Source organism: Protopterus annectens, chromosome 5.part1, assembly GCF_019279795.1.
Source record: "Protopterus annectens isolate FY-2018-M chromosome 5.part1, PAN1.0, whole genome shotgun sequence".
Taxonomy (NCBI): Eukaryota; Metazoa; Chordata; order Ceratodontiformes; family Protopteridae; genus Protopterus; species Protopterus annectens.
The window spans coordinates 259,779,376-259,806,858 of record NC_056736.1 but is presented as its reverse complement, the minus strand read 5'-3'; the positions used below and the strand labels follow the sequence as shown (position 1 = coordinate 259,806,858).

The window sequence follows — 27,483 nt, the reverse complement described above, 5'->3', positions numbered from 1 at the left end:
CTTGCACCATGGTAAACCTGTGCCCAAGGGGATCAGATCACATTCCACTGCCTCTACTTCAGCAGCTTTTCTCAGAGGGGTTCCAACCAAACACATTCTAGAAGCTGCTGCTTGGAGCTCTGTTCATACCTTCACAAAGCATTATCATTTGCCTCTCTTCTCCAAATCCAGGGCAGGCTTTGTCTCTGCAGTTCTGCAGGGCCTTATAGCTGCTCCAAATGCTGTTTAGTTCCATCCTCCCATCCATAGCTTTGGGATTCCACCCAAATGTAATGACTGCAACAGTGAAACACGAAGAACATAGTACAGTTGTGTATGCTTACCATAAATGTAGATGTTTGAGTGTCTTCACTGTTGCAGTCCGGGTTACCCACCCATCATCCCCCATCCCCCTTTTCTATACCTTTTCTTTCCTTCACTATACACAAAAGTCTTTGTGGTGTATTTACTTTTAGATGAAGGTAAAGTTTATGTTTCTAAAAGTGCATTTTTATATATTTACTGTTTTTATATATATATATATATATATATATATATATATATATATATATATAATTTTTATATATATAATTTTTTTTTTTGCTCCCCATTTGGGGGGGCACCTGACAATGTGGGGCAAGAAAAACTGAATACAATGGCATCGGATGCATGTTTTATACCCCTGACGATCTGATGTCATGGAAGAAGAGACAGCAACCAATGCAGGACCCAAGACTTTGTTATTCAGGCCGACTGAGGGCAACCTGCCAGCAGATTACCCAAATGTAATGACTGCAACAGTGAAGACACTCGAACATCTACATTTATGGTAAGTTTACACAACTGTACTATAATGTTCTCTGAAAGCATTCAGGGGCTTTCCCAAGGTAGTTAATGTTCTCCAAAAATATTCAGGGGGTTTCCCAGCTTTGAGAGCTATAAAGATAAGAAAAAAAACAATCAACTTGTAGTAGAAACACAAGCTGTACCCTGCATCTTAGCAAGGATGAACTTTCTTTTAGGTTAACTCAAGTCTATGAGTGTGGCTGTCAGTTTGGGACTTTTGCTCCTGTCAGGAGGGTAAAACTTCAGTATTTGAAAGTGTACATAGTTTTGTGTGTTATTATTAAGTTAATATGTTTTAGGGGGTATTTTTTTTTTGAGAGCTTTCAGTAAAACAAAAAGTTGTATAAGATGTGACATAAGCTCAAATGTATATGACAAGAAACAACTGTATAAAAGTTCAACCGTCCAAACAGTGTATGTATGCAACACAAAAGCTAGAACTCGACATTTAAAAAAAGTGTTATACATAAAAGCTGGGAATAATAACCTTTTAATACAATTATGCTTTCTTTAATGTCTTTAAATGTAAATGGCCTCACAAGAGTAGTGAACTATATTAAAAAATGTAGAGTGCAAATAGCTATATTACAGGAGACGCAGTTAGAAAGAATTGAACATGTGAATTTGATAAAGGTTTTCAGGATGGTTATTCATCGGAATACCTGAGACAAAGGAAAAGAGGAATACTTATATTAATTGCAAGAGGAGCTCCAGAGTGATAGAAGAAAAAAAAAAAAAAAATATATATATATATATATATATATATGTGTATATATATATATATGTGTATATATATATATCTATATATATATATATATATATATATATATATATATATATATATATATATATATATGTGTGTATATATATATATATATATATATATATATAGACATAAAAAAAAAGAATAACGGGAGATTTGTAGTTCTAAGGGGCTACTGGCAAGGGAGGAGGATTACACTGGCATGTGCTTACATTCCACCTAAAACTGCTATAATGGAGCTAAAGAAAATTCTGGGAGAAGTAATCTGTTTTCAGCAAGGAATGTTACTTATAGGTGAGGACTGGAATTTAATTTGCAGCAATGAAGGTGTGTCTGGGGGGCCCAGAAGGGAAAATATAACAAAGAGGGTAGATGTTTGAAGAAATTTATGAAAATATTTGGCATGGAAGATGTAAATTCAGTAATAGGAGTTTGGAGTGAATTCACATGTTATGCCCCAATATATAAAAACTGGGCTAGGCTAGACAAAATTTACATTTCACAAGAACATGTGCATTTAACTAAAGTTTCTTGATACCCACTCAATAACTATTTCAGATCATCTGCCAATAATAGCTAAAATAAAACACAAGGTAATGAAATAAAAATCAGACATTGTCGCTTTCCCACCTATCTGTTGAAATGAGATGAATTTAATGAATGGGTAGTGAAGGTTATTAAAGAGCTGTTAGAGAGGATAGAAATTTCTTCTGAAAATAAAGCTAGGGAATGGGATAAAATTAAGGTGGAGTTTAAAAATAGGGTGGAAATAAATTAAAGGGAGCTATGGTTAAGAAGCAACAAGAATTATTTAGATGGACTAACAAATGTTAAAGTATTGCAGAATAGGGGAGAATCTCACAGAACAAGAAGAGGATCAACATTCAGAATGCCAGGCAGAAAATAAGGGATTACCTCAATAACATCCACAAGCTTAGAAAGATTGCTGTTAAACAGCTGTTTTTGATAATAACACTTGAGTAAAAAAACTTTTAGCACAACGAATCGGACAACAGAAAGTAGAAAAGGGCTGTCGTAAAACTTATTGAGCTTATAACAATGACGGTAACAAGATCTGTAGAGGTATTAGAAATAATTTAGAAATTCTATGAGTCTCTATAAATCAGAGAAATATGAAAATCAAGAAAATATACAAATGGAAATGTTTATGGAAGAACTAAACATGCTAAGGTCAGAGGTAGATGAGGCTCAATTACTAATAGGATAGGAGGAGATGAGATAAAAATTATGATGTATAACGAATCTACAAGAAAGTCCCCAGGAAAATATTCCTGTGGACGTTTGGAAGCTAGGAGGGAAAAAAACTGATAGAAAGATCTGGAAGATTTCATTTAACAGTATCAGTATCTTAAGAGGAGGAGAAGTACCACCATCCTAGAAGAAATCAGTGGTAACTGTAATACTTAGAAGGTAAGGATCCATTAGATCCAGCTTCATACAGGCCCATTTCACTACTAAACCATGATTATAAAGTGTTCGTCTCTGTAATGGCTAAAAGAATTGCAAAAGTAATGCCAAAACTGATAGATATGGATCAATGTGGTTTTGTGGAGGGGAAACAAACATTTGACAACATTAACAGAATATTGATGATCCCAAGGGAAGCAGGGTCTTGATGCAGAGAAAGCATTTGACAGAGTAAGCTGGGACTTTATCAATAAGGCAACAAAGCCTTTGCATTTCCTGAAAAAAATATAAGGTTGATTAGGAGAATATATGAGGGATCAGAGGTGAAAATTCAAGTTGGTGGGGTCATCTTTGATAATTTCTGCTTGAGCAGAAGAACTAGGGAGGGGTGTCCTTTTTCCCCTTTATTATTTGCATTATATTTAGAACCACTGGCAAAGTAAATAAGTGACCCAGAAATTCAAGGATGTAATTGGTATGGTAGTCAAGAAAAGCAGGCTTTATTTGCAGATGATATTATGTTGTACTTGACAAAACTAGAAACATACATTACAGTGTTGTGGAACATTTTGAGACAGTTTCAGATCTTTGTGGGATATAAAATTAATGAATCTGAAACAAAGGCAATAGCGGTAAATTATGTACCCCCACACAAACTAGTTTAGGAATACCCATATTTATTGGGACATGATAAAATTAAATATTTAGGAGTATGGATTAAAAATTATTCTAGTGTGGTCGCTAAAGAGGATATGTGGGAAGAGACTAAAAAGATGATACAAAAACTGAGAAAATTGAAGCTTTGTTATATGGATATGGATAGTAAGATACAAGCAGATAAAATGTTTAGTCCCTTTAGTCTTATACACAGGTCAGGCATATTTTTATCATCCAGGGGAGAAGTTGCAGGTAGCAATTAATAAAGAGCTGATGGACTTTATCTGGGAGGAGAAGACGGCAAGAGTCAAATGGGACAAGCTTATTCCTGCAGTAGAGCACGGCAGAGTGGGATTATCCAATTTGAAGGGGTATTTCAAAGATACATATTTAAGACTCATATACATAGCACAAAGAAAAAAAACTGTAATTCAAAGTGGAAAAGGATGATGACAAAACACGGGGGAAGCTCAAGAAACAAGGAGAGACTGAGATTTTGGAAGCAGGTCTTTAAGGAGAATAACAATAATCATGTAGAATATTAGATCCAATACATAGCAGAACGTATTCTAAGAACTAAACTGACACAAGAATGGAGAAAGGAGATTCTGCCAATAGGGATGACTGCAATTAGGGATACAGACAATAGACAAGAGTGGGCTGGAATTTATTGGAGAAAACTGGCAAATGAACCAAAGTATTGGGAACAAATAACTAGAGAAGGAAAGATGATAGCATGGGAAGATGCCAATTATTTATTTGGACTACAGGTTAGAGATTGCCTTCCCTATCAGGGATTGATATCAGAGTATAGGAAAAGAGAAAGAAATGGGGTGTCCTAAATGAAACACCAGCACTGGTAGATGTTTTAATGGAATCTAGAAAAGACGTTGCCATTAAAAAAGGAATAATTAGCAGAGTATATGAAATATTGCATGATAACTATAATAATTAATTAGAGGAGTTAGGATTGGGAAGAGAGACTGAATAAGCAATTCACAAAGAAACAATGGGAGAAAATATGTATGTCTCCCAAATATGCCACAAAATCTAGAAGATTTAGGATTTTTGCCTGGAAATGTTTGCATAGATATTTTATACCCCAAGTAGATGCCAGAGACTTTTTTTCCTAAGGCATACAGTAAATGTTGGAGGTGTGAAGGGGAAGAAAGAGGTGATTGGGAACATATTTTTTTTGGGGTATGGTGAGCTGGCAGACTTTTAAGGATGCACTGTCAGAGATGCTGGGTGGGTAGATTTTTCTAGCCAGGGAGATGATTTTTTTCTGAGCTATGATATAGAATTGCAGTTGCCTAGAGATGGTAAGACCTTGCTGTGTCTAATAATGGTGGTTTCCAAAAAAGCAATTACTAGAAAATGGAAATCAAAATCTAAACCAACTATACCGGAAGTAGTGAATATAGTAACAGAGATAAAACAACTAGAAATGAGATCTTTAGAAAAGGGTAGAAGCAAACTACATAGGAAAAAATGGGAATTGTAGGAACAATAGATGCAAGGGAGGCATGAGGTCTAAAAGTCAGCAGGACGTAAATGAGCTATGCAGTGTATGAGTGAGAAAGAGTGGGTATATTATAAGTGATATGTAATGTTTGCAACTGGCAGTGTTTCATTATGGTTTCTGATGTAAAATGCTTGCGACTAGGATTGTGTCGGTGTGTTTTGTTTTCATTTATATAAATGTATGATTGCCTATGTAGTAAGTGATGTTTTAATAAAGATGTTTCTTGTTTAAAAACAAGTCAGGAATTGAATAAAGTTATGTAATATCGCTTAGGTTGTATGATACATAGGAATATATATAAAGTATAATGTTTGTTATGTTAATACAGTTTTATAACTTTTATATGAATGTAAATTTGCCTATGTCACAAGTGATAATTCCGTAAAGGTGTTTGAATAAAAAAATACCAAATGTGTATATGTTGGTGTTTCTATTATTTATACAGTAATCTTTTAGAACCCTATGTATTACATTAACATCCACTGAAGTGTTAATCTTATTTCAGGTGAGATAATTGAGGTTAACGTTGCTTCATGTAAAAGTTTCCAATTTGAGTTATATGAAGAATTTAGCCAAAAACTAACTATGTTTAAGATGGCTGTAAAGTTTTATATTAAAGAATGCACTGCTATCCATTCCAACTTTTAATATGCCAATCAAAAGATATTCTTGATTTTTGGGGATACCATAAAAACTTTGTTAATATAGAATTTAACCTTTTAATGACTTTTTAGAAGGCAGCAAGAGTAAAGACTCAACAAGACATAAAGTTTTTGGTAAAATTGTCATTTTTACAATTTTTATTAATATAAGTCTGTCTTCCATTGGGAAATACATTCTGTTCCAATTCTCAGTTAACTTTTTTTATATTATTAAGTTAATAATAGTTTACTATTACGGTTCCTTCCATTCAGTTTTTATATTAACTCCTAAATGTTTAAGTTGATTATTTTCCCAAATGAATTCTTTAAAAATTAACAATGTTTCTGTTTTATTATGTTTAAACTTTAGACCTGAAATATTTTTCAAAATATTTTATTGAATAAGTAATGTATCCTAATGAAGATTCAGTGGTATTAGTAGTTAACAAAATGTCATCTGCAAATAATTGAACTTTGGAATTATAATTATCATTAACAGAAAAACCTTTTATAATATTATTATTTCTAAAATGTGGTGCAAATGGTTCAATCGATAGGGCAAATAATAACTGAGATAACGGGCAACCCTGTTTTGTTTCTTTTAGAATTTTAAAAGAACTAGAGATAAATGATCCAATTTTGACAAAAGAAAATGTGTTATTATATAACTTCATTATTATTTCTATTAATCTTGAAGAGAAATTATATTAAGAACTTCCTGAAGATAAGTCCAGTTTATTGAATCAAAAGCTGTATTCAAGTCTAAGCTCAGTATTGACTGTGCTTTTTTTACCTTTGTTAGCATTATCTAGTAAAGACAGAAATCTAATGATGTCCTGCACCTTTTTACCAATTATAAAGCTAGTCTGATCCTCATTAAGTAAGTTTTGTATTATTTCATCTTTTTGTCAGAACAGACATTAAAATTTTATAATCCACATTTACTAAAGAAATAGGATGATAGGAAGTACATATTTTAGGATCTTTGTCTTGCTTCAAGATAGGGGATACCAAAGAGAATTTCCAAGAAGGTGGAATAAATACTGAATTTCTAACTTCCTCAAATGTACTTATTAATAATTTTAAAATATTATCTGGAAATAATTTATATATTTCTGGGATCAGACCATCTAGACCAGGGGCTTTATTATTTTTCAAACTTTTTATTTAAGTTCTCCAAGAGTTACATTTTTATCCAATTTATTTATTTTGTTCTTTTGTTACTTTCCATTTCACATTTTCTTTTAAAAAAATTCTAAATAAATACTGTTGTCTAGTGTTATGTTCCTGTTATTGATTTCTTCATACTGTCTCCTAAAAGCTTCCTTTAAGTCTAGTGCTTTTTTAGATTTATTACCCACTTGATATGTAATTTCTTTAATATGTTTTTTGCACTATTTAATGTTTTTGATCTAATTGCAAATCTGTGTAGATTTTTAGGATTTAAAGTATATGTTTATAATTTAAGCTTTTCCAAGTTTATTGAAACTTTATGGTTTAGTATTTCTGTGTATTTTTGAATCAATGCTTTCAATTCTGCATTATTGTCTTTATCAGAAGAATTAAAATTTAATTTTAATTTATCAAATTTTGCTTGAAGTACATTTAATTCATTATCCCATTCCTTCCTTTTTGACAAATACCAATTCTTTACTCTGCCATATATACAGGCCTTTAATGTGTCCCACAAAATAACATCAGAAACTTCACCATTATTATTAGTATCCATAAATAACTTCAGTTTGTTTATAAACCAATCTTTAAATCCTTTGACTTTAAATTTATATGCTGGTATTCTTTGCCAAAACACTAACTCATTAGGCTTTTGGTTAAGTTTAAAAGTAATGGCATTGTGGTCAGACAAAGTATAAGATGTTATTGAAACTTATTCAGTTTTTCAAAACAACCCACAGGAAGCAAAAACACTTTATATTTGTTTGGGTGCCAAATCCATATGAATAGTGGGCAAAATTCAATGCATTTTCCAGTTTCTACTCCTGTATATCTCTAATATTTATAATATTGGTAAAGTTATTTCATTGTTTAGATGTAGCTGTTATGCTAGGTTTTTTATCTCCAGACATGTCTTTTTCTGACAATATACAATTGAAATCCCCAGCTAAAAGGATTTCTCTCTTGGCATGTAAAGCTATAATGTCAAGGTATATTTTTAACTATTTTAGACCCAAGTCCAGGAATCCAATAAGTGTTAAATGTATATGTTTTTCTTTCCAACTCAAACACAGCCAATCCCATCATACCACTTTTGTCACTATTGAAATTATTTTAGGCATACTCAGTGGTTTTTCCATAATGCTATAGTCCCTGTTCTCTTGGAATTATAATGTGAGTCAACAAGTATAGAATACTCTTTATTAGTCTGTCTAGGTCTTTTTTTCATAAGTGTGTTCCCTGTAAAAATACATCAGCTTTATTTGCTTTAAGATATTTGAACAAACTACCTCTCTTCATGGAGTTATTTAGTCCATTTATATTTAAAGTAAAACTCTACCCTAGAACTAAAAAAAAATCTGTTTTTATTCTGTCTTTGTTTCCTGCCCTAATTTAGCACCTCAGAATCACTGTAAGTACTTTATTTGTAATTTTACCCTGTTTTCTACAACATGGCAATCAGTGGGGCTTGATGTAGCAAGAGGAATTGACAGTCCCCTCCCTCCACACTACTGCAGAGGTGTTAAAACTGTCACTGCACTGAGAGACCCTTACAGAATCAGTTCCTCTTGGACCTCAAAAGAAAACCATAAACAAAGGCCTGCAATATAGTTACTTTTCTGGCTGTAGCTGGATAACTTCTAAGTACAGTGTAAAACAAGGTTTGGGCCAAACATAAATGAGGGTGATTATAGACAGAAAAGAAGCAGTCCTTTTACAGAAGGGGAAGAAGAGAACAGTGACTCACACAAATCCCATTATATGTCAATGGCATGGGATTTCACGGTTACTTCCTTATGTCTGGCATGAGTCATACAAAGCATTATGGGAAAGAGAAAGGTTGAGCGAGAACAAGATCTCATTGATACAGAATTATATTGCAATTTGTCATAAAAATGTGTCAAATTGTGTGTGGGCACTGTTTTGAGTCTTTGAAGTTTAAAGAAGTTGCACATGTAGGGTGGCTGATACACCTTTCAAAAGATGAGAATAGTGATTAAATGTTTATTTCAATCTTATTGCATTGCATAGGTTTAATCATTTCCATACTTTCGGACTGGATGGTGATCCAAAGCCTTACAAGCATATTATCTTGGAAATGCTGTGAGATGTGATGTTATTTTTACAGTGGTACAGAAAAATTTGTTATAACGAAGTTTATGAATCCAGCTTTCTGGTCATTGAAAAGGTGTTAGATTGGTTTCTTTGTGTTAGAATAAACATGTCCAGAAATAACTTGGATTTTTTGTAACCATTCAGATGTGGTTATCTGAAACAGTGTTGATAAATTGCTGCAAAAAACAAAAGTGGTGGTAGTGTGTCATGGTAGATGTTTGTCTCTGATTTTTGAATTTCATATCATTCTTTGCAGATGACTTGCATTGTATTGCTATGTAGAATAGCCAGACTTTGTCAATGCACCATCCAGTGTCATTTTAGAATTAGGAGATGGCATTTTGGGGTGTTATATGTCCAGGGCTCCTAATGTTTATTTTCATACTTGTTCAGTGGAGTGGCCTTGGAGTGATTTTCATTAAGTTTTAGAACCAAATCAAGTCATAAAAATCTCGACAACCTATGTATGACCACTCCTTTTCAAACATATTTCTCACAGTTTCCATGTATAGTGCAAACTTTGTAATGATGTATGTACTGGTGCTGTCATAGTCTTGTGCTTCTCACCACCTAGGTTTTATTACCTGTTTTATGATATTGTGTTCTTCTCAGAAAGTAGAGGCATTGGCTGCAAAATTATATATTGCTGTACAATTTATGGTTTGTATCCCACCATCAGCAGTACAACAATTTACCTTTGATTCCTCTGCTCCTCCTCATCATTACCCCTTTTTTGCTGATAGACTTCCCACACTAGGTAGGACAGCATATACTTTTGTAAAGACTCTACCTTCCAGCTTTCTGATTTCATACTGGTGAATGTAGCAGGATTTTGCTTTTGTCCTGTACTGAGTATTCCATTTGCAAGTTAATGAATGGCATCTTGTCAGCTGAACAGTCTTTCATTTTCTTCTTTTGGTTGATGGACATGCTGAAATATCAACCATTAACATTCTAAAACTTGACCTTCCTCCAAATATATTATATTCATGCAATATAGCACCTTGATGTTTTTATATCCCCCCTTGGTCAGTGTCTGGTATAGATGGATCTGCAAATCTCCACCTCCAATTCCTGGGAGAGAAAGAAGCCCTCATATCTTTACTCTTTTTTTAAACAAGAAACATCTTTATTCAGTTATTACTGATTGTTTAGGTAATCAGACATGTATATAAATGAAAACAAACCATAGTGACTTATTTTAGTTGCAGACATTATAATCTATCCGGTCATTGTCAGTGAAACATTACATCTTTGTTTTACTCTTTTTAATTAACCATTAAAATATGTAGACCCTTGTTTGCTTTCTTTTCTAAGGAAATTTTAATTTAAACTGACATTCTTTATTATAAATAACAGGCTGAATCATTAATAACTAGCTATGATATTATTATTTTTTTTATTGGAGAGGTGCTGGCTTGCTGTACTGCATTATAACATGTTATAAGTGCAATAATCTAGACTGCAAAACAGCATCAGTAATACGTTAAATTTATTTGCCTTTTTTTATTTGCCTTTTTTATTTATATTTTTCCTGCAGGTATCTGTTTAACTTCCGTGGTGTAGCAGCCAGTTTCAGATTTAAGCATCTATTCCTTTGTGGCTCACTAGTGTTCCATGTTGGGAATGAATGGCTTGAATTCTTCTATACCCAGTTGAAACCATGGGTTCACTACATTCCAATCAAGCAAGACTTGTCTGATGTTAGGTGGGTAACATTAACATCAATACAAACTGGCAAAGTACTTAGATCATGCATGCATACTGTCATACTGGATGGATTCAGGAAATTAAAACAGAATGACTAGAAGCCTTAATCTTCATTGTTGTACCTTTGCAAATTGTGGAAGGTGCACATTGTTTTACAATGACTGTATTGTTGGTATAGGTGCATATAAAATGGAGACAGCTTCCTTTTACTAAAGCTGAAGAATATATTTATTTAGAGACTGCACTTGGATCCTGCTTCAGGATGCTGTGGCTGCAGGATGCTTCGGACTCAGGATTCATGGGTGCTAGGATTGCTCGGTTTTTAAGACTGTCCCAGATATTCAGCTGTACTGTTGGGGGATGACCATTAATACTCCCAATGTCCCTGTCTTCATTTAATACTCCATTGTTCCTGTATTCATAGTGAATTTCATCACTAGTAAACAAAATGCAGTCCAGAGGGCTGGGATTGATTGCTGCATTAATGAATGTGGGAACAGCCCTACTTTCTGCATTTGCTAGATTATTCTGAGCCATCCAAAGTGATTTATGTCTATCTGGTTCTGTGTTTAATAAAGACATTTATTTTTAATGAAAGTCTTTTTTTTTAATAATATACTTTTCTCCTTTGCTGAGTAGTGGAAAAAGTGTAATATATTATTTAGAAGAAGAATTTCTGTGTGGAAATTGTATTCAATGGCAGGGCTTTATCACTTGAGATATGTGACACATGCAACTTTTCAATCCTTGTTTCTTGTAGATTTCATATTTTTGGAGATTGGGTGCATCATGGTCCCGTTATGTTATGTGGTCTGATGTTATCTGTTTTCTACAGGTTCAGCAAACACATGGGTAGTCGAATAGAATCAGATCTGACCTCTGTACCTTCTCTGAAGCTTAACGGATCAAGGGCTCTGACTCTACCCCTACTCTTCCTTCAAAAAATGTATTGTTTGTTGCTCTAGTTATATTTGTTCTGTAAATCACTCTCCTTCCGAGACAGTTGTCACTCCAGCTTTATTTTTTGGCTACAGTTAAAAAAAAAACATTTTACAGTTTATAGATAGATAACAATGGACAGTTATCCTTACAATTAGGCATTTTCTTTAAAACTTTATATTCCTTCTACTAGCAATAGTTATTAGATTTTGAGAGGCTTTTCTATATGTAGGTATAGATTGCATGACATTTTTGGTGTGCTTTAATTTTAAATTTTAGATAGTGTTTTGCTGTGTTTTGTAGTGCTGGTTGTGCTTTCTGCTGCGTTTCTAGAATGTCCGACAGCCAGGGCTTTAAAAAGTGTGCTGAATGTGGGCACAAAATTCACCCTCAGGATCCACATTCTTTGTGTGTTTAGTACTTGGGTGCTACCCATCTTGAGACGGACTATGAAACCTGTGCCTGTTTTGGCAGGAGGGCTCTCCAAATGACCAGGGAAAAACTAATGGTTAAAAGCCTTCTTCCTGCACAGACAGGGTCTTCCCTGTCAGCTGCCTCCTCTTCATCCACTGCTGTTGCCTCCCCAGCCAAGAAACAGGACAAGGCCAAAACCAAGGACAAAAACAAACCAAAAGAGACAAGTGAGAAGGAAAGACTAGAAAAGGGGAAGGTTAGAAGAGTCCAAGAAGCTTATCTCTGGATCCCAAAGCTCCTAGGAGGTCAGATCCATCAGTTCCTTGGACCTGACCTTCCTCTCCTCAGCTGAAATTCTCACTGGAACAATTGAGTGTGAGACTACACAAAAGATATTCAAGACCACCTTTGATGGTTTCTTCTTTTTGGTAATTCAGAAGCCTTACTTAGGAAGATGTCGATAGAATAATAAGGAAGTTTTTGAGAACATAAATCCAGCTTGAGGTTCTCTCAGTGCCTTCACTCCTGAACATGCCGAGTACTGGTCCAATAACCCCTCCTCCTCTCTCTCTCTCTGTAGTATGGTCAGTCCCTCTGACCTGTGTTGGTGCAGCTTTCTCAGAGCGACAGTTCACCCTACTTTGACTTTAACTGTATCCCTGTTTCCACTCCAATGTGTTTGGATCAGAAAGAGACTCACCTGAAGTGTTGGTGCTGGAACTTGAGTGGGTGGGTTGACTCTGAAATTTTCAGTGCTATCTCTCCATCTCAGGGCCTCAGCTGTCAACAGTACAGATCCAAGATTGGCTTTGGTTCCGAGACACATTGGTATCAGAAAGTCTTCATCGGACAGGAAGAAACCTCATTCTGGACAGATTACAGCTTCAGCCTTTGAGTCTTTTGAGAGGGTTTTGGCTGTGCCAAAAGAAATGTAGTTACTACTCATCTTGTTCCACCCAACCTCAAGAGGATTTTGCTTCTTCTTCTTCTCTTTATTCTCTCCAACAGGGCAGTCAGTATCACAGGCTTCAGAGGCTGCTCACTACATGAGTTTTCATTCTGATTCCGACCCTTATGATCATCTAACAGTACAGGTTCACAGAAAACAGACATGCAAACAGAGGCACATAGAGTCATCCCCAGAGTCCTTCACTGAAGATGCAGATGTTGATGAAGGTGAAGGTTCCCCTAGATCTCTCTTGAAAGATTTCACCTTCAGTGAAATCCTTGAATTGATGACGCAACAAGGGTGATTGTCCACTGATAACCCTTCACCAAATGAAACCATGTTCTTCTTAAAGTCGTTTGGTTCTAGCTCATCTTCATCCTGGGTAGTACTGCCTGTTGATCCCTTTATTGACCTTATGGCTCAGTGGCATGGAAGGATCCTGACATGGTGGAACCAGTATCAAAGAAACCAGATAAGGATCTTGGCAGCCAGTACCCAAAGACCAGTTAAAGTCCAGAGTCTGTTCAAAAGTTCTTTTTAGTACCCAAAAAGACAGGGGATCTCAGACTCATTCTAGATCTGTCATCTAGATCAATTCATAAAACAGACATAATTCAGGATAGTCATGATTCAGTCCATATTGCTTCTTCTGAGAAAGGATGATTGGATGTGACCATAGAACTCCAGGATGCAGACTATCATACAAAGATTGAAAAGTGTTCTAGGAAATTTCTCAGTTTTTGGCTGGGATCCAATCATTACCAATTCAGATAACTGCCCTTTAGTTTCACTGTAGCCCTCAGGGAGTTTACCAATAGTAATAATAATAATAAAAAATAATGGCAGCAGTTGGTGCACATCTACAATCTGCTAGGGATCCAATTTTTCCCATGTCTCAATGACTGGCCTCCTCACTGCTACCTCCAAGCATCTACTGTTATGTCAGCTGTACCTTCTGCTCCACCTAATGCAAAATCTAAGAATGCCAATATATTTAACCAAGAGTCATCTGGACCTGACACAACAAATAGAATTCATTGGATGCCACCAGGACTCAGAATTACAAATTGCTAAACTACCTCACTCCAGAGTGCTCTACCTGTGTCTTGACAGCTACACAGGTGCTTCAGCATCCTTCACTTTCAGCATGGTTATTTCTGTATCTTAGATCTAATGGCCTCCACAGTTTTACTGGTCCCAGTAGCCAGATTTTACATGAGAGTATTCCATTGAACTCTTTCTGTGCAATGGTCTCAAAACATTCACCTATTACATACCAAAATTCACTTTATTCAAATATGCAGAGATCATATCAGCTGGTGGATAAAAACTGCTCTAGGGATGGAATGTCATCCCTTTCTCGTGGATTCACCATTGGCTGTCATAACCATGGACTCCTCCCTTCTAGGGTGGGGGGGAGCATTTCGAAGGGAGAATGGTCCAAGGTTCTTGGTCAGATCTAGAGGCCAGTCTTTATATTAGTGTCATGGAGATGAGAGCAGTCCTTCTAGCTTTTCAGGCATTTCAGGGTGTTCTCTTAAGGGTGTGATTTCTACAGCAGTAGTCCGGTACATCAACAAACAGGGAGGAACCCACTCATACCCTCTGTTGGGAAACCATGAGAGTATGACAGTGGGGGATGTCTTCACCCTGATTTCTGATAGCAGTACACCCGGGGACATCCAGTGTATTAATGGCCAAATTGACTAGAACTATCTGAATGCCTTACAAGCAGTCCATCAATCCAACAGTGGCAGCTTTGATTTTCCATAGTTGGGGGCCAACCTTGCTGTGACCCTGTTGGTTTCTACCTGAACAACAAGTGCACCCATTAGTTTGCCCTGATCTCTCTACAGGGGCAATCACCAAGGAAAGCTGTTGTCCACAATTGGTCCCACTGTCTCTTTAATGCATTCTCCCTCCTCCCCCAGTTGCCCTTAATGAACAAATTCACCAGAAAGCAAGAAAGTGCAAGACCAGAGTGATCCTCATTGCTCCTTTATGGCCCCAACAAGCATGGTTCCCTTTCCTGTGGCCTCTACTAGTACATCCCCCATAGATGTTGGATCATTATCCATATCTCTTGACTCACCCTGCTGGATTGCCTTCTGTTGACCATAAATCCATGAAACTAACCACTTGGTTCCTCCAGTTCTGACTTTGGCCAGAAGTGCTAGGCTTCCAGTATTGGTCAGTTTATTTCATCCTCCTAAAAGCAATTCACAAAAAAGTTCATCATAGCAAGTGGAAAAGATTTTCCATCTGGGCTGTTTGAAAGGAATTGATCTATTTTCTGCTCCCATCCTTCTATACTGAAGTTCCTGTATGAGCTTTTCCATTGTGTTACCACTTTCTCCAGTATCTGGCTGCAATTGTGGATTTCCTTATATGTCAGAATGACACCTCCATAGCATCAGTAAAAGTCTCTAAAACCTTTTAGAGGGGAACATTCCTGCTATGACTAGCAGTCCGGGACCTAGTCCCTCCATGGGATGTAACTGTTTTGCTCCAAGCATTAACATAACATCCCTTTAAACCAGCAGCATCAGCAGATATGAAGCTCCTCTCTTGAGAATACAATTTTTCTTGTGGCTGTTATATCGGCCAGACACATTTCAGTCCTAAAGGCCCTTTCTTTCAAACCGTCTTACTTAATTTTCCACAAAGGCACAGTTTCCTGAAAGACCAATGCATCTTTTTTTCTAAGGTGGCACCTGAAGCAAATTTAAACCAATCAATCAACCTATCAGTGTTTTTTCCCAGATTCTTAAAAAATGTGAATATGTTCTGCATATGTCAGATGTTCATCGCCAACTCAGATTTTACCATCTTGGAACAAAACACTTCAGGAAGTCTGATCAGTTATTCATTGGTTTTTGAAGACCTAAATTGGGCAAAGCAATTTCTAAGGTTACTCTTTCAAGATGGTTATCAGATTGTATTTCTTTTGTGTACATGATAAAAGGTCTATTCCTGCAATCAAGACCCAAAGTTAATTCCACAAGAGCAATAGCCACTTCAACAGCCTTTATGAACAGATTGATGATGTTTGTGTTGCTGCTTGCCTGGTCAACAGTTCTCACCTTTGTGTCTCATTATAAAATGGGTGTACATTCTAGATCACACTCCATCATATGAACGTCCTTTCTTGATACCATCCAGCTAAAATGGATCTATATCACTTTTTCGAATGCTTTATGTAGCAAATCACTATTTATCAAACTCACTTAAGCAAAACCTCATTTAAGGAAACAATCATTTCAGCAAAAATTCTCCAAGGGAAAAAAATAGCGGGCTAGCTACTGACCCTAACAAACATTACACAATTTAAAACTCAGCAAAGTGGGGGGCTTCACCCCCACACATCCCCTAAATAAATATACCAACTGTGAGATCACACTACAGTGGGGAAAAGGGCAAATTCCCAATGATGGCCAACCACAAAAATTCACTGAAACGATTGCTTAAATGAGGTTTTGCTTAAGTGAGTTTGATAAATAGTGATTCACTGAATAAAGCATTTGACAAAGTGATATAGACCCATAAAACAGCTTGGGAATCTGTCTTGTATTGAATTGGACATAAATAGACATTGGTTACGAAAGTTATGAACTTAACCATAATGATAGATTTGTGTTTGATTTTTGTCCTGTTCAACCTTCCTCCATCCCTTCCAAATTATCACCTGTTGGTTTTAGTGACCAAAGGGATCTCACTTACACCCTGTCTGTGAACAGTCCTATCAGACTGTGATCCTCGTTTTGATATTTTCTGTTAAGTTAGTTATTAGCCTTGAATGGGTATTATTTTGAGAAATTTTCAATTTGGTGGGGCAAACTTGATTTGAGGTACAAAGTGGAAAGGAGGGAATTATGGATAGGGAAAGAGGAATCAGAACCCTAGGTCCATGAAGCTTCAGAGATGGTGCTGAGGTCAGATCTGATTGGATCCAACAATCCATTTGTTGAACCAGATGAAAATCAGACAACAGTGATCTACCATTATGGTAAGTACATTTTTGTCTAGCAATTGTTTTGAGAAGTAGTTTTATTTTAAAGCTTCTGCCTTTACTTTTCTTGTGCAATTGTTCGGGGGAGAAGCTCAGAATTGTCAGCTGACGTTTTTATGTGCTTTGAGCTTGTTTTACTTCTCATAATCAATGACACTCATTATGGATTACTGCTACAATGTCATTCATAATGATAAGGAACTGGCCACAGGTGGATGTTCTTTCATCCTGCCATATATCCCTAGAGCAGAGCTGCTGTTCTGTCCATGCTAAGGACATCAGTAGGGTGCTCTTTAGCAAAAGGAAAGCACTCATGCCACCTCCATTTCTTTTCTGCCTTAACACAGCAGTTGGTAATCTGTTTGTTGAGCTTCTCCAGGAAACTTTCAGACTGATAAATACCCTTTTAGCATTTTCTGTTTTAATAAACATGACATTTTGTTTCTTTGCTATTGTAGTTTTCTTTGCCTTTTTGTGATTCTCATTTTGGAGATACAGAAAAGATTTACCAACAAGTGTGCCTTTGGAATACAGAGTGTTCTGTGCCTTTTCTGTCTTGACAGAAGCCACACGGCATCTTCTTGTGAGCACTGCACACCTTATTTTGCAGGATCCAAAATCTTAAGGCCTTTGTCAAATGCAAAAAAATATATAAAAATCCTGGGGTAAATCAAGAGAGGTCAGTCCCTTCTGTTCAACAGCCTTCCGGTAGTAGACCTTGCAAAGGAAACAAGTTGTATCACTGTAAGATGGAGCAATCACTACAACTTTTGTCAGGGATTCCTCAGATGAAGACATAAGGTTTTAAGGAAACATTAAGTCCATGATGGACTACGGGCATGAACCATAGTGAGGCGCAACCTTGTCTGCCCCTAACTCCAGGGTGTGTTTCTCTGTGTTTTCCGCCTCTCCTCGACTAGTTTAGACCAGTATACAGGCTTTGCTGTATTCTGGGCTGTGGTGTAGTTCCTGTGTTGTCCATTGCCTTACTTGGATAGAAGGAAGTTTCTTTGCTCATCAGTGGGAGTGGGGAGCCTTGAGCAGCCTATCTGTCCCTGAAGGAGTGACCTCAGCACAAGAGCTTGTAGTAATTGGTTGTTTTGGACCATTTCTAGCTCTTTTGAAGTTCCCTGTTTAAAATCCGCGTTTGTGCGCATAGGGCAGCGCCGGTTAAACAAGGTTAAACTTTTTCTGGCTTTGCCAAGTCTGTTCTTCAAATTTTCCCTTAAGAAAGCTCTACTCTTATAATAATCAGTCTACTCACTTTATTATAAGCCTAGCACTTGTTCTCAAAACCTCTCTTCCAAGTAAGCACTCTCAAACTAAAGTAAGCACTACATTCACCTACCACCCCTGTGAGTACCCACTTCCCTTAAAGGCACAGCACTCCCTTATAATATTTTAGCATGTTGAGTGGTAGATTACTAGCATCCTCTCCGGTTCAGCTGGTTAATCTGGGAATCTTGAGACAGTGCTACAATTGTCTCATGTACACAGACAACCCTCTCCTCCTCCCAACAAACACAAATACATGTGAGAGATGCAACTATATAGCCAAACTGGAGGCTGAACTCTCTCAACTCAGGACTGACAAGACCAGACAGGAGGAGAAGGTAACCACACACACAGCAAACCCAGTCCCACATAGACCTACCACAACTGCAAACCAAACACATAATAACACAAAGACATAGTCGGAGGCTCTAACAAAAAACTTACCAAAACAACAGAGGCTCTCAAAGCAGACACCCAAAAATCCACCACCTCAAAACATAACACATGCAACACATACTTCAATAAATCAGTGGGTCAAACAATCACAGCCCTTAAGGCCAAACACCATGCCTGATAAACTAGTAATAGGTGACTCTATAGTCAGACACACTGACGTTCCGCTTACCTGGCTGAACAAGGAGAGGGTAACGGTGAGCTGCCTATCGGGAGCTAGGATCCGCCACATAACACACGCACTCAGGTCACTCCAAAGCAAGTACAAATATGACTCTGTCATTGTCCATGCCGGCATGAATGACCATGCCGGCGTGAATGACCTGAGACATACCTCCCTGGACTACATGAAAAGAGACATAGAGGAGCTCTCTGATTATGTAGCCCAGGCTGGTATGACCCTGACCCTGAGCAGCATCTTGCCCTCACCAAGAATGATGCCACAATACAAAGACAAGATGATCATCTTTAATAATTGGCTCAATTACTGGTGTCATTCTAGGGGGATCCAATGTCTGTCTGCTTGGGATGACATGCTGGACAAGCCATGCTGTTTCGCAAGGGACGGCTTGCACCTGTCACCACTGGGCTTCCGGATATTGGCTAAGGCTCTTGCCACCCCCATAGTGCCTTTTTTATGCAAGGCTCAAAAGACAAACCCACCTCCTTAGAAAACAAAAATGGAAAAAAATTAAGGGTAATGCTGCTCAACGCCAGAAGTCTAAATCTCAAGATGCAGGCTCTCGAAGCACTCCTCAGTATGGAGAACATCGATGTCTGTGCAGTAACTGAAACCTGGTTCAAGGCTTCTGAGAGCACCCCAGCACTACCAGGCTATACCTCGTATCTTGCTTTTCGGCCCCAAAACTTGGGCCAAACCAAAAAGGGAGGGGAAGTGTCCATATTCATCAAGGACACCCACACCTCCAGGTTAGTGACAACACATGAAGCATCAGAGACCATCCAGGTGCAACTAACCGTATGCAAAACTGCTATACAACTGGTAGCATGTTACAGACCTCCCTCCCAATCTCAGGAACCCCATTCAGCCTTCCTGAAGACATTGGAGGATATGAGTGTCTCACCAAACACCATCATATTGGGAGATTTCAACTACCCTAACATAGACTGGGTGCATTATTCTAGCCCTAACACCCTAGCCCAAAGGTTCCTTGAATTCATAAATTCAAATGCAGTGGAACAGCTAATCACCTCTCCCACAAGGGGAGATAATATACTAGACCTGATCATCACAAACATGGGGACAAAGTGCTCCACACCGGAAGTATACCCCTCACTAGTGAGATCTGACCACAAACTAATCACCCTGGATATACATATCCCACCTCCACCCCCAACACAAAAGACTACAGTGAAAAACTTCTCAAAAGCCGACTTTACACTTCTTAAGACTGAGATGGTATCCTTTAAGCCCACTGGGCCAGTGGAAACCACATCACACAATGCTGAATCCTTTACAAATGCTTTCTACGGACATCTCCAAGAATGCATGGATCATGCAATCCCAAATAAAACCAAGACCCTCTCCACCAAGGGCAGGCGTCCTGTCTGGTGGACCCCAGCCATAAACAAATTGTATAACAAAAGAAGGAAGCTACTGCACGACAGAGCAAAATCCCATAAAGAGAAGGCATCTCTGATCAGCACTAGTAGAATGCTACGTTCTCTCATAAAAACATCCAAGGCCAACTTTGAGAGAAAAATCGCTATGGACACTAAAGATAACCACAAGGCCTTCTTCTGCTATGTTAGAAACCCATGGAAACCCTCAGATATGCTCAGAGTTAGTTCACAAAGACAAAAAATACACTGAACCCACAGATATTGCCAACATTCTGGCAGACAGGTTCAGTGCAAATTTCTCCCCTCCCTCACCCCCAAAAGAAGAAATACTTATCCCAGCTTAATGTAACCTCCCTGTCATCTCAGATGTCCAGGTGAGAACCGCCCTCAGCAAAGCTAAAAACACAGCATCAATGGGACCTAACAGTATCCCGGGTTGCATGCTACGTGAACTCCAAGAGGAGCTAAACCCACACATAAAAATGCTATTTAACCTTAGCCTTACTACAGGATATGTATCTGAACACTGGCGTACAGCAATAGTGGTCCCACTCGACAAAGGAGGCACCTCTACAGACCCTGGTAACTACCGCCCCATAAGCTTAACCAGCCTGGTCTGCAAAGCTATGGAAAGAATCATTATGGAACTCATAAAATGAGACATTGGGGACCTACAGACACTTGATCCCACCCAGTTCGGCTTTGTAAAGGGCAGATCCTGCCTTTTGAACCTGGTTGACTTTTTCGAAACAGTCACTAGAGCCATTGACTAGGGCAAAGCAGTCCATACAGCCTACCTGGACTTGGCTAAAGCCTTCGACACAATACCCCACTCAGGCATCATAGACAAGCTCAACAGCTTAAATGTAAATCCATATGTCACAAGATGGGTTGCAAACTGGCTAAAGGATAGAGCCCATAAAGTCAAAATCGCTGGAGCCATGTGAGATTCAAAGCCAGTCACAAGTTCAGGGCTCTGTCCTGGGACCCCTCTTGTTCGGCATTTATTTCTCAGATGTGAAAGCAAACATGGGAGGGTTGTGGCTGACAAAGTTTGCAGATGACTGCAAACTAGGCGCCATAGTCGATACACCAGCTGACACATACATCCTACAGAAAGGCCTCACTGAAACGGACAACTGATGCCGGAGTCATGGCCTTAAAGTAAATGCCAAAAAATGTATAGTCATCCATTTGGGAAAAACAAAGTACCCACAAATTATCACATAGACAGTAACCCACTGAGTACGGAAAAAGTAATCAGAGACCTGGGGACCCAAGTCGATAGTGACCTCTCATTTGACACCCACGTTGCCAAAGTGGTTAGAAAGACTTTCTACCTTGCCCACCTTATCATGAAGTAATTCACATCCAGATCAAAGGAGGTCATTGTACCCCTATACTCCTCCCTTATCAGGCCCATGATTGAGTACAATGCCCCATTTGGTATGTACCTCACCCGGCACTTGCAACAGCTGGAGAGACCCTAAAGGTACCTCACCAAGATGATCAAGGGTCTCCAACATATGTCATATGCTGCCAGACTAAAGAAACTCCAGCTCTATTCAGTAGCATACCGCCTACTCCGAGGTGATCTGTGCCTGACTTACAAGGCCATGTCCAATCAGGAATTGATGGACATGCTCCACCTCAAAAAATCCAAATCCATCAGAACCACGAGAGCTAAAGATTTAAACCTCAGCACAAATATGAGTAGGACATGCTGGAGGGACAGATTCATAACTCAGAGGCTTCCCATACTCTGGAACAGAATCCCAGTTCATGTTAGGCAGAGCCCCTCACTGACTCTCTTCAAGAGAAATCTTGATGAGTGGATGGGAGATCGTAGGTTTACCCCGGGTGTCATCTCTGTGTCACTACTAGACAGAGGCACATTAAACTAATTCTATTATGTAAGGGGGTCTTCACTGTGTCACTACTAGACAGAGGCACAGTATTCTAAATCTATTCTGTGCACTTTTGTACCATTACATGGGGTGGCGAAAGCCACATCACTATGGCTAGGCTTATAAATGCCCCAGGGCAGATAGCCTAGTACTAAACTATGAAACTGTACTTCCCTAATTGTTGTTACCCATTTAGAGAGTGACAGCAGAATTCCAACCTCCTGTCTATCCCATGCCTTTTTACATGGTCAAAATGACTTGCATCCAGATGCCAGTTCCCTGGTATCTCAAAATAACAAATTATAAGGAATATGCCTTGTCTTCAGATGTCTTACTGTTTTCATTCAGAAACCTGGAGCTACAGGCGAAGAAACCGTTTTTCAGTAGATGTTCATCATATCATATTGATCACTGCTGCAGTACACTTAACTATATAGGTTATATCCTGCCAAGGATGTAACAGCCAGCCAACTTCTAAAGCTTCAATGCATCTCCCGCATGTCCAAACCATCAATCAGATCAAGCTGAGCTGACTACAAGACAGGTTTGGATGCAAACCCTTCAGAGCTTTCCTGCCATTGAAGATCCCTCCTTTGCAGACTTTCAAGCATCAATGGTTGGCTTGTATTGTTCCTTTGCTGGGCAGACAAGTTCCCTTTGGGGCAAAACATTTTTTACTTAACTGTTAGGAAAATTATTTTTAAGCTAGGAGCTTGTGTTTTAATGGACTGTCATGAGACTTAACTGTACTTTTAAACGGGAGCGCACTCTTTTCCTGTCAGTTAAAAAGTTGTGTAAAGTAATTTGAAAAATATTTTGTGGAGACATGTTTATTTTACTTTTTGGAGCTAACAAAGTATTGCTTTTATTGGGTATCTATGTATGAAAAAAGTTACTTTTAGATACCAATTTTTTACCAGTTCTTGCTGCTTGTTTTCCCTAAGAAAGAGGTACAATTTTCATCTTGACCATGGAACAGACTACTGGTCCCATGGTCAGTTCTTCTTCCAGCCACAAAAAGAACAAAGTTAAGCAAACAGCCTTTGCCACTGCTGCAGCTGGCAGTATGCCTCACCTGAAGGTAGGTGACTGCAGTGACCATAGTTTGTCAGATCATTCATCTTTTACCAAGATCCCTCTGGTGTAGCACCTACAGTCACTGTGGACTTGGGGGTAAGTCATGTCCTCTGCAGCTGTTGGTGTCCCCTCAGTGGGCAAGAGAGAAGTCACCCTTGTCATTAATGGGAGAGGAAACAGGGAAGACTTCCCTGAATGGTCAGAATGTGCACATCCCTGCGGCAGCTGTTGCTATTAATAACGCTGTTGGCCCCATTTTTCATGTCAAATAGAAACAGAAAACTATAATGCTGTTGGCCCCATTTTTTCTGTCAAATAGAAACAGAAAACTAAGTAGATATCTACTCCTCTTCAAATTTCTGTAGACAAGAGTAGTTTACTGGTCTGAATCCGGGTTTAATTCAGACTATTGATTCTTTTTTTAAGATGGTTTCTGGTAAAAATAAGAGATTCAAGTTTCTGATTTTGGGCAAGAAGATGAAGGAACAGATACAGGGTTTTCTTCTCAGTAGTCTGATTCAAATTTAGAGGAGAGCTCAGTTTCTGATTCTCCCTGTAGAGCTTTATTTTTTCATCAGACAATTTTCAGAATGTGCCAGTGTTTTCAGTGGGAGAACACTGAAGTATCTCAGTCCCTCAGAAAATACTATGAACTGTTACAGAAGGAATTTCCAGAACCTTCACCCATTCCTCCACTTCTGTCATCTCTGGAGTATGCGTGTGTCACTGCCTTCAATTTTTCTGATAGTATGCCTGCTGCCCCTAAAAAAGTAGATAGAATGTATAAAGTTTCTCAGTCTTTCAAGTCTTTATACACTCATTCCAAACCTGACCCAGCACCTATAGCTTTAATTATTCCTACTGCTGCTAAACATTTGGTTAATTCCAGTCCTACTCTTTCTGACAAGGGTGCGGAGGTTATTAATAAGTATGGGAAAAAGTGTATGCTTCTGCAACTTTGATTTTCAGTATTTTGAATTGTCAGGCTCATATGTTAAAGTTAACGTTAACTGCATAAGTAAAGGGGATAAAAACAATGGTTCAATTAAATTCCCAGAGTTTAATAAACAAAATTCAAACTTTCACACCATAGGCGTTAAAATATTTCTTTCACATACAATACTCATTAAATAATAAATGATCACGTGTTATAAAACATCAAATAAAAAAATGTCATCTAAAATGTTTGCAATTCAAAAAAGATTTAATTGACACAGCTTCATTTAAACTGGGGGTGTGGTCAACTCTAAAAAAGGAAATTCACCAATACTCTTCCCTCTCAGTTAAATAAATAAGATCAATCCCTATAATATCTTGTTTGAACAGTTAACACTGCAAACTTAAATTTTATGATCAACATACTTTGTCCATAGAATGCTTGTAGAAAGCATTTGTACCTACTCCTTCTCCTAATATCCAATAGATATTGACATATTCTTTCTTTTAATTTTCTATTAGTGTTACCAATATAGAAGGCTGGACATTCCTCACGTAGGGCTATTGTATACTAAGTGCTCACTGTCACAGTCCATATATTGACGTAGACTAAATTCTTTATTTAAAATGGGATGATTAAACTTTCTGTTTCTATAAATGAATTTACAAAAAGCACATATATAACATGCATTTACAATCATTCTATTAATTGTGAAAGTATGAGGAATGTTTTGTCTGTAGTTTCTTCTTGTGAGGGAAAAAATCTGTTTTAAGTAATGTTGTTTCTTCCATTTCACTGGTCAAAACTCAGTGTTTAAAGTTTGTGTGTGTGCATGATTCAGTTGTTATTTCTTCCATGGCCATGGTCACTGGTACTGTTTGGGGGGTTGCCTGGCTGCATTCTCAGAACCTCCCAGATAATGTGAAAAATGAGATTTTAAAATCTCCTTTCTATAGTGGTTTAGTTTTTGGCTCCTCTACTGCAGACAGTATCAAACAGTGTGATGAAAGGGGTAAGTTTATACAGGGACTCTCTAAGATTTTCAGCCTGTTTTCCAAATTTTCTAAGGGATTCTCTAACACTTCATCCATTTTCAGAAAAAAAACAATTTCAACAAAATCTGGGAAACAGATGTTTAAGAAGAAATGGCAGAGAGGCTTTAAAAAGTATTCAGAACCACCCCAAACCACAGTTCAACAAGTCAGAATGACTGCTTTAAGGGACCTTGTTCCTCCCCTCCCACCCTGGCAGTCTCTTTTCCCTTCCAAAAAGTTTGAGTCTCCACTTTTCTCTTTGGCAACAGATAGTTTCAGACAAATGGGTTCCGAAGATCATTCATTAAGGTTACAGATGACAGTGGGAGGAAATCTCTCCTTTTCATGGGATAATTTCTTAAACACCAGACCATGCTGCTCTATTTCTCCAACCCTTCAACACATGCTGTCTCAGAGAGTTATAGAACCAGTTCCCCTTTCCCAGGGTGGGAAAGATTTTTATTTATTGTTGTTTTTAGTGCAAAAGATGGAAGATCCTTGGAGACCAATTCTGGATCTTTGTTTCCTAAACTTGTTTGTGATATTGCCCTGGTCTGTATCACTTTGACATTCATCAAACCCACTTAAGGAAAAACTCATTTTAGCAAACTATCAATCTGATGTCAATCTTCAAAGGAAAAGCTCATTTTAGCAAACTATCAATCTGATGTCAGTCTTCATCTGTTCTCTACTGATATGTTACAGTTCTGATCCTTGGAACTGATCCGGCCATTATATAGCTCGCACCAGCCAAAAAACTCTCGACCTAATAGTCTACCCATGATGCCCCTCTCTGTTACCTCAGATCTCATTTTCCCCTCTTATAGAAAGACATGGCAGCCGGCTCTCTATCGCAGCTAAATACATTTTGAAGTTATATAATATTTCTTTCCAACATTTTCTCTTCTTTAAGTAGTATTTATAAACCCTTGTCTACCCTTTTCTTTTCATGTGAGTGTTTATCTTATCCTATACCAGTTGATAATTCTTGCCTACCAAAGTTGGTAGTTTCCCCCCTCTCTCTTTTTTACCATCACTGGTCAGATTCTTTCTCCATGTGTGAGTGTTGTTTTTTTTTTTTCATTTTTCTATCTTAAACTTTTGCCTTTCTTTATTAAAATGGCGGATAGATCAAAATTCACCACTGGATTTAAACAGTGCCAAGAGTGTGGCAGGAAAATGATGAACTCTGATGGGCACGATAAATGCATATATTGTTTGGGTGTTCCTCATTTAGATCAAGAATGCTCTATCTGCCAGGGCCTCTGTTCTGAAGCCCTAGTAGAATGCAGAAATAAGTTAATACTAAAAGTGTGAGGAAGAGGACCCTTATACACCCTTGCCCAAGTAGCCATCAGTCTGGAGGTTAGGATCTTGATCACATCCTGGAATTCCTTACCAGCTCAAGTACTTTGTATATTTTCAGGAAGCTAGAAAATTAGCCACAGAAAATCCTACAAAATGGTAAAATGAAAAAGCTTTTCTTGTTGTGCTACCCTGGGCATTGTGCTTAAGGTGGCCACAGCCAAAATGTGCTGTTCTGTCTGACATCCTTATTTGGCAATGGCCTATCCTCTGTTATATTTGTGAGCCATCACAGCAGTGACATGATTACTTTGTGGCCTCAATGGGCCCTGATAACATCCCAGAATGCCTCCTGAATAGTCTAAAATATGACTTATCAGGACCCCTGGACTCATTATTTATCTATAGTCATAAAACAGGCTTTGTGCCACATGAACGAAGGATTGCGTGATCCTGGAAACTACAGCCCCAGTTAGTCTGACGAAGCTTTATTTGCAAAACCATGGAAAGAATTATCATGGAAATTGTCAACAAGGACATAGGAGACCTCCAGACATCCCACTTTGGCTTTGTCAAAGGAAGGTCATGCTTACTGAATCTAGTGGGCTTCTTTGAAAAGGTCACTAAGGCAATGGATGAGGGGAAAACTGTGCATACAGCCTGTCTATATCTGGCTAAAGCATTTGATACAATGCCCCACATGGGCATTGTCAACAAACTTATAGAAAGAACTAGGGATAAACCCCTTTATAATATGCTAAGA

The 27,483-nt window shown here is 38.0% G+C and overlaps 1 protein-coding gene across 1 annotated transcript in view; it reads left to right on the top strand.

Moving 5' to 3' along the window:
• POGLUT1 (protein O-glucosyltransferase 1) overlaps positions 1 to 27,483 on the top strand; it is a 937,534-nt gene that overhangs the window by 756,339 nt on the left and 153,712 nt on the right. Inside the window, exon 9 of the mRNA XM_044072938.1 lies at positions 10,668 to 10,835. Coding sequence (XP_043928873.1) covers positions 10,668 to 10,835 — 168 coding nt within the window. The remainder of the gene's footprint in view (positions 1 to 10,667; positions 10,836 to 27,483) is intronic.